Here is a 15,027-nt window from a genome sequence, read left to right as displayed (position 1 = left end):
TCTGGTGAGCATTCACTTTCTGATTCATAGATGGCCATCTTTTTACAGTGTCTGCACAAGACAGAAGGAGGCAGGGATCTTTCTGGGACCTCTTTTATAAGGGCAGAATTTCTCTGATGAGGGCTCAGCTCTCATGACGCAATTTCTGGTCAAAGTCTCCACCTCTAAATACCCTCACATTGGGGATTAGGTTTCAACATAGGGAGTGGGAGGAGTGGAGCACATTCATTCTCTAGCACTGGGGATTTCAACAACACTCACTGTTATCACATCCAGGAAAAACAATCAAACTTGACAACTGCAAATTATTTAGTCCTGTGGACAAGATTTAATGTGTACTCATGAAAATGACTTGCTGTTGGGCAATAGTAAATATATGCCCTTGGAATTTTAGAATTATTTAGGCTACAATATGAAAATAGTCTCTGTGACATGTTGATTTCTAGCAACAAATCATTAAATATGGAGATAGCTTACTTTTATGGTTCTTCATCATTTCTTCATTGTGATTATAGCTACATCTTTCTATTATGAAAACACTGATGATTTTACTAAAGAAAAAGTCAGTTTGCTGTTGTTTACTTTAGCTTGTGTATTTGTTTTTGCATGGATTGAATTGTCTAAAATAAAAAAGCTTTTTGGTTAGTGTTTCTTTCCTTTTAATCAGGAATATTTGTACTACGGTAGGCATTTCAAAAGTGGTTGTAAAAAAGAAATTGGAACAAAATAGAAAGGGTATTGAAATCAACTAGATTTCCTCCCACTAATAGTAAATATGATAAGAACTGCACCTTGCTAGAGTGCTAAAAATATAATTGAAGTATGGTACACATAGCTGAATACAAAGATATATGTTCTAAGGTCCTGATTTTCAAATTCTCTTTCCTAAAAACAAATGTTGTTACAGAAATCTATTTGTGTATGAAATAAGAACTATGACAGATGCTCTCATACATGTTATGCTTTCAAATTAACCAATAAGAACTTCTGAAGCCTAAATCCATAAATGGAATAAATACCCACATTCCTGACTACTCAGTTACCTAAATGAGCTAACATTTATGTAGTCCTGTCATTCCTAGTACTCTGTGTGTTATTATTTTTAAAGCAATGTGTTATTATTATTATTCCGATATATTGATCCACTTTTTTTCTTTTTATTTTATTAGATTTATTGAGAGATAGCTGTCAAATAAAAGTGTTAAGTATTTAAGGTATATACCATGATGATTTGATACATGTATATATTGTGAAAGGGTTTTCCTCATTGAATTAGTTCATTATTTCACTTCACATATTTATCTTTTCCCTTTTTTTTTTTTGATGATAACATTTAAGCTCAGTTCTCTTAGCAAATTTTCGATTATATGAGACAGCAATAGAGCGTTATCAACCATAGTCACCATGTTGCACATTAGATCTCAGAACTTATCTTTTAACTGAAAATTCATACCCTTTTACCAACCTCTGTCTATTTCCCCCACTCCCCAACACCTGGAAACCATTTTTCTACTATGTTTTTATTGGTTGGCTTTTTTAAAAAAAGCTTTCGCGTATAAGTGATACCATATAGTATTTGTCTTTTCTCTGCCTGGCTTTTTTTTTTCACTTAGCATAATGCCCTCCAGTTTCATTCATGTTGTTGCAAATGACAGGATTTCCTTCTTTTTTAAGGCTGAATGATAACATTTTCTTGATTCATTCATCAGCTAGTGGACAGTTAGGTTGTTTCTACATCTTGGCTGTTGTGGATAATGCTGCAGTGAACATGGGAGTACAGATATCTCTTGGAGATACTGATTTCATTTCCTTTGAATACATACCTGGAAGTGGGATTGCTGGAGATTATTGTTGTTCTGTTTTTAATTTCTTGAAAAACCTTCATACTATTTCATTGTGACTATACCAGTTTACCTTCCCACCAGTGGTATACAGGGTTTATTTTTCTCCACCTCCTCACCAACATGTGTTACTTTTTTGTCTTTTTGATAATAATCATCCTAATGGATGTGAGGCAACACTACTTTCTGATGTCACCCAACTGGTGATATTTCAGGGTTTTTTTTGTTTTTGTTTATTCTTTTAAATCTAATATTTTGTAGCCATCATCATTTTTAGTGAGTTTCATGTATCCAAAATGAACATGTAAATCACTCTTGATGGTACTATATGAGAAGAATTAATATTAAATATATTTTCATAAAAAGCAAATGTTACATATTTGTGTGATACAAAAAATATATTGGAATGTAGAAATATGGCTGTTATATCTAATGGATGTACCCATATGCCTAGAGTGATTATAAAGAAAATCAGGTATTAGAAATTTTATAATAATCAGGTAATAGAAATTTTATAGTTCCCATCCTTTATTTCATATTGCATTTGAGTGCCTCAGAAAAATTTCTGAGTGCACTTCTTTAGGGCTTTTACTCTTTTATTTTAGCACGAAGGGGCAAACTAGGAAGATTAGAAAGCTGTATGAACTCTGGGGATATTCAGCCTGTTAACAAACATGTATTAAAGAAGTGTTTTTTTTTTTTTTTTAAGTTTATAGATAATAGGTTCAAAAATACATATTAAAAACACACTAACACTGGGGTGCCTGGATGGTTCAGTCATTTAAGCATCCAAATCTTGATTTCACCTCAGGTCATAATCTCAGGGTCGTGAGATCAAGCCCTGCATTGGGCTCTGTGCTGGACATGGATCCTGCTTAAGATTTCCTCTCTCCCTCTCCCTCTGCCCGTTCCCCCTCATGCTCTGTCTCTCTCTTAAAAAAACAAAAACGAAAACAAAACCATGCTAAAACCATTTGAACACTCATTTGAGAATGATGTAAGACTCCCTCCTCCATGGCAAAAAAGCACCTGTTATCGTCAGGGATGGGAGTTGAGTAGAAAGCTGTCCGAAGTAGGTGAATCCTATAGTTTGAGTCTAAACTAAAGTGCTTGAGAGGCTGTCAGAGGGAATTAGCCATAGGCTCCATGCAAAGAGCATGGTCAAGTGAGATACCAGTGTTAAGAAAATATGATTAAAAATAAAATCACCTACCAACAAAGTAAATCCTTTTCATTATATGTAGAAAAGAATTAATCAGTTTTACTATTTAGTAAGGATTAAACCAGACTGACACACATTGTAGGCAATCTGCTAAAGAAATTACAAGAAGAGAAAAATAATCTCATCCATTTGTAAGCAGATACAGTCTATCTCATCCACTGTAAGCAGATACAGTCTATTACATACATGTTAATTATCCTTATCAAAAGTAAAAGAAAATATGGGCTGCTGGATGGCTCAGTAGATTAAGCATCTGTCTTCGTTTCAGGTCATGATCCCGGGGTCCTGGGATTGAGACCCACATCTGGCTCCCTGCTCTGTGGGGAGTCTGCTTCTTCTTTTACCCCCCACCCCTGCTTGTGATCTCTCTCTCTCTCTCTAGTAAATAAATAAAATCTTAAAAAGAAAAAAAGTAAAACAAAATAAACTCTTATCCTTATGATAAATTGGAAGTTACATCCTGGAGCAAAGAAAGCACCTAGGCTTTAACTCTCACGCACAGAATCAGGGTGAATGAAGGGGTGCCATCTTTCTTCATGTTCACATTTCAAAGAGATGGCTCCAAGGCCTTCATGAAAGACATTCTCGGTGTGCAAAACTGAGGTTTGTTTAGCTTTTAAAACATTTAAATATGCCTGAAAAACACAGAGAAAGCAAGCATTTATAATTTTAAGTTTTCTAAAGGAAATGATAAAAAGAAATGGAAAAGTAGGAAAGTTTTCTTTCCCTTTTGGAACCAAGGACAATTTGAAACTTTTTTTTTTATTTGTATTTGCACTTAACAATTTTTCTTTTTGTGACTACTTTATAATAAAGCTACAATTTTATAATTATCTCTATTGCTGTTTCTACTTTCCTCTGGGCAGTTCGTAGTCATCTATATATACAGCAAATTCACAGTAAAATACAAAGCGAAGCAATTATCAGGAATACAATAGGATGAATTTAAAATTTCTGTACAATATTAGCCTTGGAGGAATAACCTTTAAATGTATTGTACCAGTGGTGAATGGATAAAGCAAGTTCTTGATTAGCAATGGTCAAATATTCTCTTTCACATATATTAGTTTTACAGATTGCTATGTTGTCTATATTGCTTACACTTTCAAATGATTCACTGTTTATTTTATTATTTTATAGCTTCTTATGAAATCTTACCAATCTAAGCATAAGGAGTAGCTTCACCCTGGAGCCTGAATATAATTTTTTCAGTAAGAGTTTATTTCTTGAGAGTCCCAGTAAATTTCTCCTCTAAATTCTGATCAAGTGATATTACATTTACAAGATAATATAGGCTCTTCAGTAATTCTTCCATTTTTCCAAATAATTTTTCCCAGATGGAAACACAAAAATACCCAGAACCATTACCTAGTATTATTATGAAGCACCTGTTGAAGGGTACATATTGAACTTCCAGTGGTTAATAATACATGACTCTAATTATTTTAAGTCTTGGGGACAAACCCAGTCTATGGGCCATGTTTTGCATGGGTCAAAATCAGTACTTATATTATTATAACAGTCAGTTAAACCTCCGTGGATAATAGACATTCACTTTTGTTTATCTAAACTTGGATTGGAGAGAACTTGTTATTTCAGAGTTAATCAAGTGGCATTAAACCTGTCTTCTGCAGCTTAATCTGTAAACACCGGGTTTCTGTTTGTCTTCTAATTAAATACTTTTTATTCTGCAGCATCCTTCCAGTCAAACAAGTTAACAAAACTGTTTTTTTTTTTTTTTAATGCCAAAATTAGAAAGTGAGTATCTGGATGGGTATTAGTTACTTTTCTTTGGTGTTATTAAAAATTAGTAAGAAGATAATCTCACTTTTTGCTCTGCCAATACTGGGATTGCTGGACTGAGAAGTACAGATTATGTGTCTACTGGTATAAGAGAAAAATTATGCCAGACCAGTTAAACAGTTAGGGAAGACTTTATTCAAGACTATTGACTCCTACTGCAATAGGGACAAAGACTATTGAGTCAGTACCATTACAATAAGGAAGAGGAATTAACTCTATTGAAATAAAAGGTGGGTGGTTTTACATGCTGGGGTAAACTAGAGGGAAAGTACTAGAGAACAGTAGGTGGCAGATTGGTTGATGTTAAGAGGTCACCTGTGTTTGCTAATAGATGCTGATCAAAGTTGAGCTCCTACATATCCACACAGACAGACAGAGTTCGGAGTACTAACTCTTTTCATGATTGTATTTCAGAGGGATGACTCCCAGCTCCGTGAGAAATACATTCTTGGGTTATAGAAATTTTCTTCTTGAAGTGCAGAGAAAAGATGTACAGTTCCAAGTTTTCTAAAGTAAAGGCTCTTTAAAAAAAAGGTAGAATAGGAGCCTGTAGTCAGGAAGAAGACTCTCTAAAGTTTAGTTAAGCTCAGGGGAACATTACACTGTCTTGGCCACTGGGAATACAATTTTGAGATGTCTGGGAATAGTGATTGTGGGACATATTACTGGGAGTACAGAAAGAAAAATATAGTGTAACAAATAACATGTTTTTTCCATAAAAAATGTGATTTTAAAAGAAATTGAAATAACACTGCTGTGCATAAGACAGTAAGGCAGTCCATGAAAATCATACGTTAGCTAGAATACCTTTTTTAAAGTTGAGTTCAGTGCCATCATCAGTTGCTCTAGCAAATTTAATTTTCAAGTCCTTTGTGAGAACCACTGCCTAGCCCTTTATGTGCTGCTGGCTTCACTTGGCAAGCCTGGGTCTCCCTGGGTTTTTCTTTCACTTTGATAGTTGTATGGGTGACCAGCAGCACTGGAAAGAGTCCCTCCAGCACAGGAACAGCCTGTCTTTCGTCTACAACAATTTTAGGTAGACAGAATCTCCTGGTCAGTAGAGGTGGCAGACTTCTAGTGGGTCCTTCAAGGTCCTTATCACTTTAGGTCTCAGGACTTCTGGGGAGGAAAGAAGCCCTTTGAAGTATTGAACATGTTTATGAGAGGATTCAGTTAAATTGGGTTCAGGACATGATCTCTGACCCAAATTCATGAGCCTACCAAATATAAGTTCAAAGGGAAAAATATTACGCTTGCTTGCAGTAAATTTTTCACAAGGCTAGCAGTAAAGTTCTAGGCCATTTTAATCTAGTATATTGCTGGATTTTAGCAAATGAGTTTGATTGACCTTACAGGAATCTGTAAATATTTGCATCATTACTGGATGGTGGTAGAAATCAGATAACTTCCTCTCTCTGATTCATTATGTTCCCAAAGTTCCAAAATGTTTATATTAAGAGAGACTTTACCACTGCTTGAGCATTGGCATCTGAAGAGGGAAACAACTTTTTCAGACCATTATATAATACCATAACTACACCAAATCTCTTACATTCCACAGGAATTAATTCTATGAAATCCAAATGCCAACAAAATTATAGAGAAGTTGGTTGGGGAAAACTGCCTACACAAACCTTGGGACTGGCCTGTAAAGAATTCTGCTAGCAAATTTTTCTTCTCTTTAATGTGTTTTGAATAACTTCATCTTTTAGGTATATGTAGTAAGAGTCTAGTGCCTTTAAAAATCCTTCTTTTACTTAGGTGATTATGTTGATAACACAAGTAACCAAGAAATAAGGACTGTGGCATAGGGATGTTTTGTTAGATAATTCCCATAGTTCAGTCAAATTTCTTTTAGCTCCTTTTCTAATCCATTTGTACATTTTTTTGTGTGTGAAGCATATTTTTGGAAGTTAAAAATTGCTTGTTGTATTGAATGCAAGGCTTCTAAGTTTGAAATCTGCCACATTTAACAGGGGCTTTTGAAGCTCTGTCAGCAAAATCATTGCCTTCAGAAGTTCTCATTCTGCCTGCTTGGGCTCTACGAGAAATTACTGATCTGAGCCGGCAGTTGTACAGCCTTTAACAAGTCAGCTATCAATTTTCCATGAGATACTTTATTTCCCCTTGAAGTAGAGGGTCTTCTGTTTTTTTCCAAATTTGTTCTGTTGCATGATGGACAGCAAACACATCTTATATGGGGGTGCAATTCTTGTGGCTCCTTTATTTTCATGACAACACAACTAGAAAGGTTTTTCAAAATTCAGAATCCCCCAACGCTGAGCTGATACTGAGCCACCATCACACAATTGCTCTATCAGAGATTTGCCCATTCTGCAAAGGTTTGAATCCATTGTCTACAATATCCTGCTAGTCCCCAAAATTGGCTAAGTTGGCTTTATTTAATAAGGTATTTCATTTGCAAAATGGGCTGACTCCTATATTGTATCCTTTTGGGGCTGTCAGCATCCACAGATACCCTGAATGTTTTACCTCAGTTTGGCAGTAGTGTGGTTTATCTCGTGAGGCTTCGTGCCCTTGTGAACAGCGGGAATTGTAACAAAGCCAAAACATCAGTTCTGCTTGGCTTTTTGGTTTCTGATTCTACCAGCAAACCATCCATATATTGAATACCTATGGATCTTTCTGGTGGGAGAGCTTTCTCTAAGTTTTCCTGTAAATGACTGGAGAAATACTAGGAGAGTACTGTAACCTGTGAGGAATTTTTTTGATGTAAATATTGGACTGTTTCATAAATAAAAGTAAACAAGATTTAGACTTGTCCATGGGGGGAGCTAGGAAAAAAAAAAAAAAAACAGAAAGATAGATTGGAGAAAAACGTTGTAGAGGATGGTACCAAAGTTATTAATAGTTCTGGTGTTAGGAACTACAGGCATCAATGAAACAATCTTATTTATTTCCTTAAGATCTTGTACAAAGGTCAATCATCTTTATCAAATTTACTTTACTTCTTTACTGGGAATTTGGCAATATTAATAGTAAAGGGTGAATGCCCTTTCTTTTATAATTATCCTTTGTTTTTCTAATTTTTTTTTACAACTGTTTTTTTCCTTCTAATTGAGCGCTTAACAAAGGGTATTGTTCCACATAGGACTTATGCTTCGGATACGTGATTTCTATTGGTTCTACATCTCAGGCTAAACCAGTGTTGTTATTCCTTGGACCCAAAGTAATACACTGATTTGTTTCTGCTCAGGGTACTTTTTCAGCGTGGTATAGGCCTGCTATTCCCTGCTATATCCCTGTTCTTTAAAAAGGCACACAGTAACCAAACCAGATGCTTTTTCCGAGGGCAATTCATAGACACTCCAGATGAAATATACAATATGGTAGTCTTAATCCACACAAGAGATTTCTCCCCAATAGGCTTACAGGAGAATCAGGAGAAAGTAAGAAAATGTGTTCCTCAGTCACAGGATCTATTTAGACGGGAACCACAGAAGAAGAGAAAGAAGCATAAAGCTGAGTCAAACTACCAATGACCTGTGTCGATCTATCACCAGATGGAAAATGAGGACTTTCTGGGGGAAATTTCAGAATAAGTAACACTACTGTCTACCAGAAAAAGCAATGATATATTAGCCAGAGGGAAAGTTATTGTAACATATTTCGCCAGTTCCTGCCACTGAGATTTCCTCAGTCTGTCAATTTTAAACCATTTAGCCAGTTATTCCTTAACCTTCTGGGCATTCCTGATTCCCATTTCTGCAATTTCTACATCCTTTGGTGTCCTTTTTTCCTCCAATCCCTCTTCTAGTTGCAGCCTCTTGCAATAACAACATACTGTTTTCTCTTCAGTTCCCTTCACAGATTGGCTACCACTGTAGAGGTTATTTCTTTTAGTAATTAGTCTTAACTGAACAGTTAACCTGCAGTTTTAACTTCTTATTTTCTTCTTCATATTTGTTCAGATTGTCCCCAAACTGAGTAACTACTGCTAAGATTTGAGTAATAGTCGTCCTTGCCATTCTACCCCCTCTACCTTAATTTGAACTTGGATAGGCAACAAGAGAGGCAAGACAATGGTGGATAGAGCAGAGGACGATTTTGATCTGCCCCTAGATCCATGCTAGTAAATTCTGAAGAAGTATCAACAAACTGTTGATGGAAAATAATAGGCGATTCACCTGTCTTCTGTTTGTAACACTGTGGTTTTTCCCAGCTCACCTTTAGAGGAAAGGCTGTGAGCAGTCTCTTTCAATGAGTCTTCCAAACACTTAGTTCGTCCACAGTTGTGGAGGATGGTGAATAGTTGGCTACTCTTTGGTGTGCTGGGTCATCTTCTGGTCCCCAACCTACTTGCTCCATCAAATGGGCAAAATCTGCTGACTGCAGAATTCCACACAGTAACTAGTGCATATCCCCAAGTATGGGGCTGTTAATTTAAAGAATAAAGAGAAAGGGGAGACAGAAGGAGCAGAGACAGCAAGAGAAAAGAAGAAAGGGCCTCTGTGAAAGAGAAAGTCCCTTGAATTCTCACATGTTTTCTTCCATTCTTCCCAGTCTTTCCTCTGATTATCTAAATCATTTTTAACTTTCCTCTTGGAATGATATCTATCCAATATATACAAATATTTAATTTACTTGGAATGAGGCCCTCCTAAAATGTGCAAAAATCCTGAAATACTAGATTCTCTTATGTATTCCAAATATGACAGAGATATTATCCTGTTTAAGAGAAAGAACTGCAGGCTTCCCATATTTTTTTACTATCAAAGCTAATCATGATCTCTATGGGATTTTAGAGCCCAATTTACCCTGGCTTACTAAATAATAAATCTTGAGTTTGAGAGAGTGGTTCATCAAGATAGTATTTCATAAGAGCAGGGCACTAGAAGAAAGACTTTATAATCCATGGTCTCTTATTAGATTGTTTGTAACCATGAGACTTTTAGCTGGTCCATTTAATTCAAGAACTGCCATTTGGATCGTATCCAAATTGTTGGGGAAATATAATTAAAAATAGAATCATCTGTCAACCTAGTTGATTCTCTCCACAAAATGTAAGAAAGAATAAAACAGTTTCAATATTAAACCAGATTGTGATGTGCATCACAGGCAACACCAAGGAGATTGCAAAGAAATGTCTCACCCTTTTATACAGTCAGGCAGATACAGTCCATTACATGCGTGTTAATTGCCCTTATCCAAAAAAAAAAAAACATTAAATAAAACTCCTGTCTTTATGATGGGCAGGAAGTTACATCATGGATCTATGTGCCTAGGCTTAAATTTCCACAAAAACAGGGGGACAGGACAACATCATCCTTGATGTTCACATTTCAAAGAAATGGCACCCAGGCCTCCAGGAAAGACATTCACAGGACGCAACATTGGCAAGAGGCTTGTTTAACTTAAAAGAATTTTATACAATTGAAATAAACAGATATCATTTACAATTTCAAGTTTTCTAAAGGAAATGCTAAGGAGAAGAGGATTTTCTCTTTCCCCTGTGGCATCAGGGAAAAATTTAATTTAATTATCATTATTTTTCAGATTTATATTTACCCTTACACCAGCCATGAATGTAGAATCATAGGATTTTCACATAGTTAGTGTGAAACAGATTGTTGGCATATTTGATATGGTGTGTCTGATGTACATCCTGTAGTATTAAGCTCTCATGCCCATTTCATAATGAAATCATTTTGCTTTCTGTCATGTCTCTGAGCTTGAGTTCTCACTCTTGCCTGTAAACCTGTCTCGCTACTATAGCTCAAAAGAGTCGTATTTATGAACTCACCAGTTTGAGAATTGAAAGTTCACATGCCACAAAGTTTCACTGAAAGATCTTTCCAAATGATCGGGGGTGTTGGTGTGTGTATACACACAGATATGTATATGTGGATATATATATATACACACACACACACACATATATACATATTACAAAAGAATGTATGTATGTATATCTTTTATATTATAATAATTTTAAATATTGATTTGTCAGAAAGACAATGAATGTACTTTAAAATTCCATAATACAATATTTTATATTTCACAGTATTCCTCAGTATCCCATATAATCCCATAATTAAATCATAATATTTAACTGGATTTATTTATGATAGATTCCCATAAATTCTGTAACACTGGACACTGGTGACACAGCTATATTTAATGCAGTCTGCGATATTTTGCCCTTTTGGTGGCTGGATAATGAGCAAAGCATTTTGCTGCGGTGGTCAGTTGCAGGATACAGGCATCGGTGCTGCCCTCTGCTGGTTTAATTGTAGTGTAGCCTCCATCCAAAAACCTGCTCTCTTAGGGTGCCCATTTTATTACAGAGAGAAACGTTATATCTTCTCTCTTCCTCATATAATTTCCCAGTAATCCTCATGGTTTTAGCAATAAAGTATACAAACACTTAGGAATTCCCCCTTTTAAAAAAACCCATCTTTTTAGTATATAATTTAGACTTCCCTATCATTGTGAATATTTTACTCAGCAGTGAGTCCATTTTTTTCCTCTTCCTATTCTTGACAGACTTTTCCCCGCAAGGTCTTATTTACTCATTTGCTTTCCTCCTTTATATGACCCTTGGCTTTGGTTCAAGTATGTAACTGTAACATAATTAATGACAGAGGAAACATGAGGTAATTTCCTTTTTTACAGTTATAAAATTGAGCATTACTACATCAAACTAGTAGTATGTTCTTTAAGATGAAACTATTTGCAGTAAAAAAAAAAAAAATACATGACATACATAGTCTGATATCAGTACTGCAAAGGTATATACTATATTCCTTGCCATTTTATTGTTTTCCACAGTGCTTAAGTATTTTTCACAATATTTCTTTAGAACAAAGTTCTATAAAACTTGAAAGGTTAAAATGAAGAGCATTCCTGGTGTTTAAAAAAAATTAAAGATATTTTAGATCCTCTTTTTCTTTTCAGTTCAAAAAGAAGTATAAGATTCTCTGATAGTCTAAAATTTAGTATCTTGCCTGAGGGTTATGAAAGACCTAACCTAGTTAAACACATGAAATGGTACTTATAATAAATCTTGATCACTAAATTGTGCTGTTTGTTCTATTACATCAACGCATAGCCTTGCAAGTTCATCTGACAGTTGTTTTTTTCCAGCCAAGAGTATTGAGAAAGAGTTCTGTCTCATAATTTGCATGCAGAGAGTGTTTTAATAACCCATTTCTCTCTTCTCTGTCCATCTCTTTTTTTAGGCTGACTGGAAGCTTTGTGCCAGACTTGATAGTGAGCATGAGTAGCCAAATGTGGCTGCACCTTCAAACAGATGAAAGTGTGGGATCTGTTGGCTTCAAGGTGAACTACAAAGGTAATGATGAATTGCTACTATGCGAAGTACGTTATCTTAATACCACCAGAGAATACTTTTAAACTCAAGTTTAATTGCATCTACGAAAAAAGTTTCCCAAAACAGAAGCAAGAATATATTCTAACAAAATACTTCTCTTTTTAAAGTAACTATAAATGTTGATTTCATTTTTCTTTAAATGTAGGCCTTCCCCCCGCCCTTACTTACAATGTGTCTATTTTGCATACCTTCTCTCTCCCCCAGTCCGCTGGACTATCCCTATGTGCTAGTCATTGTGGACGCCTAGCCCTTCCCAGAATAGACAGTGTAATTTTATATGCTTTATACAATTTGTCTGGCAAAGATAATACACTAATTATTTAATACTTAAATTCAAAGTAAAGGACTTAATTCCTCCAAGAATCCAGGGTATCATTTTTTGAGGGGGTCGGAGGGATCTACCAGTTGTTCTCTCAGATCTAAATACATGGTTTTGGTGTTCAAATTATTAATTCCTATGTAAGTCATAGACCACAGATGTGCTAAATTGCTACTGCCCACTCACTGTTGGTAGTGATGCAGATTGATGATTATTTACCTGTGCACAACAAAATCTTTTGTTTTAGTTCCGTTTATAAGAGATGGATGCAAGTGTTACAAAATCATAAGTACCTTGGATACGACGAACCTTGATTAAACGCAAATAGAGACAATGGATATATACATACATCTCATATATATATATATATATATATATATATATATATATATATATATATATGAAATGTGACTATAGAATTCTGACTGAAAAAACAGTGAATGTTAATAAATTCAATAGAAATCTGTATCTTAAGAAATGAAAAGGTGTAAGAAACCATCAGAACATTATGTGGCTTGATTTTATTATTTCTGTTTTGATAAAAATCATTATTCTCTATCTTCTCAATTTAAACAATAGCTGTGTAAAATTCTCTTACTTGCATAATAATAATTTTTAATCAGTTTCCTTTTTCGAACATTGGCTTGCCATGCCTTTGTATCTAGACACATGGAACTGAATGCATGATGTTGTCAGGGAGATAGAACACAGGCATCCTGTGTTTTTAACTTGTGGCTAAATTTGGTGCTATATTAATTTGAATAGTTCAGGAAATCTGTATAAATGTCAGTTAAAAAAAATTAAAAGGTTATCCTGATTATAATTTTAAATACATCCCTCCTCCATTTAAAAACCCACATCAATCCTCAGTAAATAAAACAAAATTACAAAATTTAAAGAATGGTCAGCTTTTGTTGAAAGTATCTATGTCTTGATGTTTTCATTTTTAAAAAAATTTCCAGTGGCTAAAGGAAACTGGCATCCTTATAATCCTCTTGGTTTTATTGTTTTCCGTACCCTGTGAAGACCTGTTAGAGAACCTATAGTTGTTTAAACCTTAGAAACTTTATTAATCATTAATGATAATGCTTCCACAAAGAACTCAGTTATAATAAAGCTAATGGACTTTTCAGAGCGGTAGGGGTTTCTATTGATATTTACAAAGCTCTCCATTCTGCTGCAGTTCAAGAGCTAAAGTACATGGTAAAGTAGCACAATTAAATATTATTTTATTTTCTTTCTGTTAAGTTTTCAACAAATAATTAAAAAAAAAAACCCTAAGGATCTGCTGTGTGCTGGATTCTGAATGAGTTGTTGAATATAGAAAGAAGAGCCGGGTATTATCTCTCAGGGAAATCATAATATAGTGACAGAGAAAAACATACCCAACTATTCAAGCACAAATATCTACAGAGATGAGATAGTTGAAACCAACACAGGAGATTCTTAGTGAATAATGCCCTTATTCTTCCCCCTCCCTTCAATCTACTCCAATCTAAGGTTCACACTATGAATGGTGACCTCCAGCAGCAGAGAAGTGTCATATAATATTCCTGTTGGAGATGTTTCTGTACTTTTCATCGCTTAGAGATAAGGTCCACAGCCTCCATATGTCTTATCTTCCAGCTTTCTTCACCTTGTCTTTGTCTTTCTACAGTCTAATTTTATCAAATTATCTGTAATTCTCCCTCCCAGCAAATTGTTTCGTACCTCTACTCTCTCGACATTCAGACAATTCTATCTGGATTCTCTATTCTTTTTTAACAGCGTCACATCACTCATCCTTCAAGACAAAATTCAAATATTTCTTCTTCTGTGAAGCCTTTCTTAACTCCACTCATCACAAAATAACACTTTCTCTGTTGTGTAAGACCTGTACCAGATATATACTATATTACCAGATGAAAATATGTCATATCCATCTTCATATTTCCATTAGCAACCCTTTGCTATGTCATCATAAGTGATTAGTGAAGCTGAACAAATGATTTAACCTGTATAATGTGGCGTAATATAGGGAAAAATATGTTCTTAAAAATTTAGTTTACCATGATTTTTTTCCTACCGTGAAAATCATATTTTTGCATTCTCCATAATTTAAAACCTGAGCTCAAAGTTGAAGCAGGGTTCATTTTGAGAAGTTTCAAATTTTGATGTGCAGATAGCTTTAGCAACTTCGTCTACTAAAAATAATTTTCATAATTACCATGCTCTCTGTTAAGTAGTGTGTTGGTTCTAAATGGAACACCTGCTAAAAAACCTTTCCAGATTTGATCTAAAGATATCTTCTTTTTGTCATCTGTAGATTTTGCGTGAGATAGCATTGACTGTAGATCTCCTGTAAATTAAACACGTATTTTTTTGGTGTATTTTCTTTTCTTTTCTTTTCTTTCTTTTTTTTTTTTTTTTAATTTTAAAGGTAGTGATTAAATTATATAACCTAGATTTTGTTTTTTACAATATATTTTAATTCTTAAAATTGTGTTTT

The 15,027-nt window shown here is 34.8% G+C and overlaps 1 protein-coding gene across 3 annotated transcripts in view; it reads left to right on the top strand.

The window, feature by feature from the left end:
- The window catches only part of CSMD3 (CUB and Sushi multiple domains 3), a 1,143,082-nt gene that overhangs the window by 604,845 nt on the left and 523,210 nt on the right, over positions 1-15,027 (top strand). For all 3 annotated transcript variants that reach the window (XM_026495547.4, XM_026495546.4, XM_026495545.4), the window contains one exon: positions 12,069-12,181. In XM_026495547.4, coding sequence (XP_026351332.2) covers positions 12,069-12,181 — 113 coding nt within the window. The remainder of the gene's footprint in view (positions 1-12,068; positions 12,182-15,027) is intronic.

The sequence above is a fragment of the Ursus arctos genome, unplaced genomic scaffold, assembly GCF_023065955.2.
Source record: "Ursus arctos isolate Adak ecotype North America unplaced genomic scaffold, UrsArc2.0 scaffold_6, whole genome shotgun sequence".
NCBI classification, from domain to species: Eukaryota; Metazoa; Chordata; class Mammalia; order Carnivora; family Ursidae; genus Ursus; species Ursus arctos.
The sequence above is the reverse complement of the archived record's forward strand: the minus strand, read 5'-3'. Positions and strand labels throughout refer to the sequence as shown.